Source organism: Ctenocephalides felis, unplaced genomic scaffold (genome assembly GCF_003426905.1).
Source record: "Ctenocephalides felis isolate EL2017-DRISC unplaced genomic scaffold, ASM342690v1 CF-g0.4_SCAFFOLD_01170, whole genome shotgun sequence".
Classification (NCBI taxonomy): Eukaryota; Metazoa; Arthropoda; class Insecta; order Siphonaptera; family Pulicidae; genus Ctenocephalides; species Ctenocephalides felis.
In genome coordinates, this window is record NW_020537324.1 from 35,048,273 (window position 1) to 35,055,201 (window position 6,929).

The 6,929-nt window shown below is 30.5% G+C and overlaps 2 protein-coding genes across 2 annotated transcripts; both read left to right on the forward strand.

Annotated features, from left to right (window-relative positions):
* Positions 1-260: 260 nt before the first annotated feature.
* On the forward strand, positions 261-981 carry LOC113367134 (coagulation factor IX-like; the record flags this gene model as incomplete). The annotated part of the gene is made up of 4 exons (XM_026608763.1): positions 261-312; positions 413-585; positions 662-781; positions 841-981. Coding segments are annotated over exons 1-4 (486 nt in total), but the record flags the coding sequence as incomplete, so codon positions are not given.
* A 7-nt stretch (positions 982-988) lies between these two features.
* LOC113365813 (lectizyme-like) lies at positions 989-2,130 on the forward strand. The gene is made up of 6 exons (XM_026607358.1): positions 989-1,040; positions 1,141-1,313; positions 1,390-1,509; positions 1,569-1,718; positions 1,777-1,944; positions 2,014-2,130. Exons 1-6 carry the CDS (start codon positions 989-991, stop codon positions 2,128-2,130), a joined length of 780 nt encoding a protein of 259 aa, XP_026463143.1.
* The last annotated feature ends 4,799 nt before the right edge of the window (positions 2,131-6,929 follow it).

A 6,929-nucleotide genomic window follows, 5' to 3' on the forward strand; every position in this document is an offset into this window, starting at 1 on the left:
CTTATTGATATATAAATAATGTTAAAAATATGCATAATTTATCACGATGTTTTTAATTACCTATTAAATATTTGATAAAGAAGATCGGCAGGAATCTTCGAAAACATTAGTAGACGGTCCAGACAATGCGCAGGTCAGTATCTAATCGTTCGTCTGGTGAAGATACGATCTCACGCATGAATCAAAAGTCGCACGATGCATTTTATTATAAATACCGCGATTTTAATGCAAACAAATCATATCACAGCAAGATTTAAAAAATGAAAGTTATATTAGCCTTTTTGTTTGTAGCAGCGGCTACAGCTGCTCCGGGTAAGAATATTTAGGCAGACAAAAATTCATATTTAGGCAGTCAAAAAAATTATTGTCATTATCATTATTACATTGAAAAATCTAATATTTGACATTTTAGATGAGGATGTAATCGGTTTTCCTGACGGTTTTCCGAGAGTGGTTGGCGGCCACACCGCGGACCCACATCAATTCCCGTGGCAAGTGTCCTTGCAGATGTTTGGCAGCATCATATACAACTCCAAATGGGTGATAACCGCAGGACATTGCATCATGGGTATAAATGGATTTGAGGTACGATGTAAACTCAGTTATTCAAAAAAGTAATGCAATAACAAGTGCCAAGATTGTGCTAAAATACTTCTCTTAGGCGGTAGCAGGAAAACATGATCTGTCCAAGACCGAGTCGACTGAACAACGTTCTGCCTTCAAGAGAACCTTTGTGCACAAATCATACGGAGGAAGCGTTGGTCCTTATGATATTGCAGTGGTACGTAAAAAATATATTTGTTTAATAAATTAAAGTTAAAATTTTTATTACTAAATCAGATTGAAGTGGATCCACCATTTAAATTTAATGAAGCCGTGCAGGCTGTGAAATTGCCATTGAGAGATGAACCTCACTCAGGGCAGGTTACATTATCCGGTTGGGGTTCTACATCGTCTACTAGTTTCCCATCACAGCAAGATTTAAAAAATGAAAGTTATATTAGCCTTTTTGTTTGTAGCAGCGGCTACAGCTGCTCCGGGTAAGAATATTTAGGCAGACAAAAATTCATATTTAGGCAGTCAAAAAAATTATTGTCATTATCATTATTACATTGAAAAATCTAATATTTGACATTTTAGATGAGGATGTAATCGGTTTTCCTGACGGTTTTCCGAGAGTGGTTGGCGGCCACACCGCGGACCCACATCAATTCCCGTGGCAAGTGTCCTTGCAGATGTTTGGCAGCATCATATACAACTCCAAATGGGTGATAACCGCAGGACATTGCATCATGGGTATAAATGGATTTGAGGTACGATGTAAACTCAGTTATTCAAAAAAGTAATGCAATAACAAGTGCCAAGATTGTGCTAAAATACTTCTCTTAGGCGGTAGCAGGAAAACATGATCTGTCCAAGACCGAGTCGACTGAACAACGTTCTGCCTTCAAGAGAACCTTTGTGCACAAATCATACGGAGGAAGCGTTGGTCCTTATGATATTGCAGTGGTACGTAAAAAATATATTTGTTTAATAAATTAAAGTTAAAATTTTTATTACTAAATCAGATTGAAGTGGATCCACCATTTAAATTTAATGAAGCCGTGCAGGCTGTGAAATTGCCATTGAGAGATGAACCTCACTCAGGGCAGGTTACATTATCCGGTTGGGGTTCTACATCGTCTACTAGTTTCCCTACATATCCAAATCTCTTGCAGGTAATGAAATAAAATCTATTAGATTGTGCTTGATAATCAATATACGATTTGATGTTAGACCGTGAACAAACCAATTGTATCTTATGCTGAGTGCGAAAAGGTTTTGGGAGGTCCCGGAGCATCTCCGCTCCATCCCTTGAATATCTGCACCGGACCTTTAACCGGCGGAGTCAGTGCATGCTCCGGAGACTCCGGCGGACCCCTGGTGCAATACAACGGAAATGAGGTAATCTCTCTAAAAATTTATACTCAATGTATTTTTGAATAATTTATAAATTAATTATTATTGTTATAGGCTACACTCCTGGGTATTGTATCTTGGGGTTACATTCCTTGTGGGTCTTTGAACAGACCTTCAGTTTATACGAGAGTTTCTGGATACTTGGATTGGATTAAGGAAAACACTAAATAATAATATTATATTCTATATATCGTAATTATTCTGATCACCATATATGTGATGTAATAATTATTGTGTTAGTAAAAAATGGATATTTAACGACGGGAATAAAATAAATTAATTTAAAAATCATGCATTTTAATTTTTGAAAAAGTTTTGGTGTCCTTTACTTTTGCACAAATATAGAACATCTTTATACGCAATCCTAATTATAAAGTGCAGATATTTAAAATTATTTCAATAATATAATATACATAATAGGCATCACAATATGTCTTTGATACACCTCACATGTATACTATTAATAATTTAACGAAAGTATTTGAAAAAAAAACTTAAATTGTCTATTTCTAGTAGTTTAAGATCAAAACTATCATTGACGATTACTAAAATTTTGCGCCCAAATTACAGTGAGATAAAAAAAAAATCTCCTTGGTGGCTTCTAAAAATTGCTTATCATCTTTAACCAACATAATTAGATGGGTTATTCAGAATAAATCGATACAGATTTTATTGAATGAAGTATTAGTTAAAATATTATTTAAAATACATACTAATTGAAATACTAGTAAGAATTTGTAGTTTAAATGCTATCAATTACATTATCAGTTATGATTTACAAAAACACAATGTATAGACTTATGGAAAAAATGTGCAGTTTTAGTGCAGAATTGAAAACTATTGATATAACTTTGATAAACCAATTGCTGGTTTTTGAGTGCTCACTTATAAAAGTTTCATTCTCTCAAAATACGCAATTTGAAAATTATATTTGATCTCTCTCATTATTATGACAAAAGGCACTATTATGCATCAGACATGAACTGAAAGGAAAATTATAAATTGTTTCTAATTATTTAAATTTATAATTCATATTATTATTTGACGATGATTATAATATATTTTCAAATTAATTTACAATAAAAGATAAGACACTTCTGCTTAGAATAATCAGAATTTTGAATTGTTTGATAGCATATGTTTATTTTAATTATGTAATAATCGTTGACTTTATAGGACAAGTCAATACTAGTACATACCAATATCATGTTAAAAACAAAAACAAAGATAAATTATGCACTGAATTGATATGCGGGAGCGATGGGACTTGATTCAGAGGTCCCGGGTTCGATACTCACTTCGAGCAGCCTGTTGTGAGGCAACAGTGACAACAATTTTCATTTGGAATACAGAAAACAATATGTTTCCAAGTGAAAAGAGCTCTCACCCGGAATTTCTGCACCAATAAAAAATATCAGCCCTATTAGATAAATTCTAATGATATAAAATTGTAAAATATAGATGGTTAACATTGGGTTACCATCTAAAAATACGAAGTAAGAAAAGTTTCAGTTCAAAAGCTTATAGGTTGTAAGGTTTCTAAAACACACATATGAAGGCCATTGAAAATGCTCATTGAAATGCAACCTATAAAACTATTCCAAAATACCTCGTCATAAATATGTTAAAATGTTATAAAAAAAACTTACTAAACGAAATAATAATTATGCTACATAGGGTGCAACACATTTATAAGTAAAAAAGTCACATTGCTATTTATAGTAAATTTTATATGAATATTTATACAAAACTTACAACATTCTTATCATTAGCATTGAAGCATTGCTGATTTTATCGATCAGATTGAAATTTCAATGCAATTGTTCATAATAAAAGCCGCAGCAAAGCGTGGCCGCACATGCCAGTATATATAATGATATGTTTATATATTATTTAATTAATTAACTCCCAATGCGTCAAAATAAGTTGAATGTATTAAAAGTAGTATAGTTTTGATAACAAAATGAGCTTTATAAACACTGCACAATAATTGAAAAAACAAACAAAACAACATTCTGAACAAAAATTATATAATGTTAGGTTAGAAAACCGCATGGGTTCAGAACAAATTTCACAATATTTTATTTCGACGCATAGGGTGTTAATTAACAAAATACATAATTTGTTTCAACATTGAACAAAAAAAAAACTCACCACCAACACGTCATTGTTTGTGATGTAATTACCACGTTATTTCATTATTTGTTATTGCATTTGCCAAGTTTATCCACATTGATCGATTACCCAAAAGAGTTGCAAACTATGAAAATTACGATGTGATATTTAATTACAAATTTTCCTTTTTAAGAATCACAATTTTATGATTTTACATACACATCATTACACCACACATCACAAAACAAGAAAAATAAAACTGTTCACATAATATTGGAACTAGTCAAATCAACAGCCTCACTACCAAATATGATTATGACTCATCAAATCAACATTGCTTACAAAGCGGCAGTATTTAACTACAGTGCTGACTTCTACTTCTATAAAACTAAAACTAGACATGAGGTTTACCATTGAAGCCTAACTGGCAAACCACTGCCAAGGTATGAATTCTAAAATCTGGCAATAATTTGCATTTTAAATATTTCAGAATTTGGGAGTCGTATCATATTTTGATTATTAATATAAATTACCTTATTAATATAAAATTAAAATTACTATAAGAATTATTTCCTAAATACGTAAAGAATAATGTAGATTTTTTTTAATATCAGTACGCAAACATATGAAAAACTCTATTCGCTCCGAGCGTGACTGCAGCGCCCATGCAGCGCCGTAATAAATATGAACTAATTGGGGTTATCAGTGTGTGGTTTTCATGGGTTTTACATGTTTGTTAAAGAAAAAAGATATTAAATAATTGTTATAAATAATAATAAACAAGATACAGTAATAATGTGAACGCTGAATGTTTATTGAAATTATTAAATTTACTTCAACGTACTTAAAACATTGTTAAGTATAATGATTAATTAATTAAAGAAATGCAGTAAATATTTGTAAGGTTAAGTGCCTCAAAGCTTATGTCATAAACTCGGAATAGTTCTTAATAAAAACAATATAATAATGATAAATAATATTTTATCAATAGAATAAGTAAATAGTAAATTAATTTATTCAATTTTTTGGTCAAACTAAAGACTTAGACATTATTATAAAGGCATAATTTAGACATTATTATAAAGACAAGACCCATCAAATAAAATTGCAGGAAAAAAACTACATTAACTTTTCGAAATTAACTTATTGAAGGAAATATTGTTGACAAGTAGGTAGGACTCAATACCTCGACCGATTCACTGCAAATGCTTGGGAACCCACGGTGATCCATCAACACTACAAATATATATTTCGCATTATTTCAGCATTGTATTAATTAAACTGTTTGCAAAATAAACATTTTTTCGCTATGTGATAACTTTTATTTTTCTTTTAATCATAAAATTACAATTATTATATAATAAAATGTAATTAATATATAGATAATAGTTATACATAATCAATATACAATATATAAATATGTATTTTTCATTATTTCAGGCTTGTATTAATTACATTGTTTTACAAAACAATTTTTTTAGTAAGCATTAAATTTTGATAATACAACAATTTATTGACTTATAATTTTTCTTTTTGCTAAACATAACAATTTTACAACTATTCATAATACTCCGAATTGTATTTTTATAACAATAAGGTTATGATACTTACTTTATTCTTCTAACCGCTGCGATCCACTTTTCCCGTTGATTTTCTTTCCACTTAGCTGTAGAAAATGTATAGAATTTGCAGTCACTTTTTCTGCTGGTATTTCTACAGCCCACTACAGAACAGCTATGGTGGCTCATTTTTAATTATCTTATTTAAATTTGAAATAAATAAATATTTTATGTGTTGTTGTTTAAAATTTTGTTTATAATAGCCCCTTTTAGTGCTCCAAGTTAGCCACTACGAACGCTTCGGTCGATTTGACTTCCCCTTCCATGCCTTCGCACATAGCCAATAATGATATATTGAGAATATAAAAGGTCATAAAATGAGTAAAATGAAAAATAGAAATATGTACAAATTTGTTGAATATCAAGTACTTAAGTAGGATTTTATTAAGTTATTTTATTTTTTTGTTATACTTTTAATTACAATATGTCATACTAGAACATTCAGTATATGTTAGTTTGAAAGGATGGCAACCTTTGAAAGGATGGCAACCCAAGGCTTTTTGAAAGGATGGCAACCCATAGGCTTTTTGAAAGGATGGCAACCCAAGTTGTCCAATCCAATTGTAGCTAATCAACTATACTCGAAGGATTTGTTGACATTTTGGCATGATTTATTCGCAGCAATAGGGATCATATTAAGATTTAAGACCTCAAACGGAAATTTGATATCAAAGCTACCTGATGTCGGCCTTGGTCGTGGCTGAAATCAAACCAGCAAACCCGCGACTAGTTAGCTGGCCCAATAACATTATGTCTGAAATTTATTCCTATTTGTTATTTATTATTTCTTTCTCCAACATGTATAATTTTTAAGCATTAATGGATCATTTTCTTCTCTTACACATTATCATTATGATTGTATTTTCAGTTCTGCAGTTATCTGCATACACTATAAAAAGATTTTTCTCTTAATTAAATTTTAATCTATTTATACTGATTTTATAACTTCTTGATTTTATTTAAATTATCAAATATAAGTAATGCAAAGTTACTGAAGAAGCCTGGTCAATTTTGATAAACTTTATTAAATTTTCCTATAGTATGATGAAAAAAAGGCAATATCAAAATGTACGCAGGGTCAATAAATTATCTTGGAAATAATCGAATGCCACAAAAATCATAGTGATTTCACGTGAAGCACCCTAAATTTTCACTTTAAAAACGAATTAAATTTTCAGGTTAAAAAGTGTTTAAATATCTGTAATGAAATTCAACAAAAATTTAAAAATCGTTACA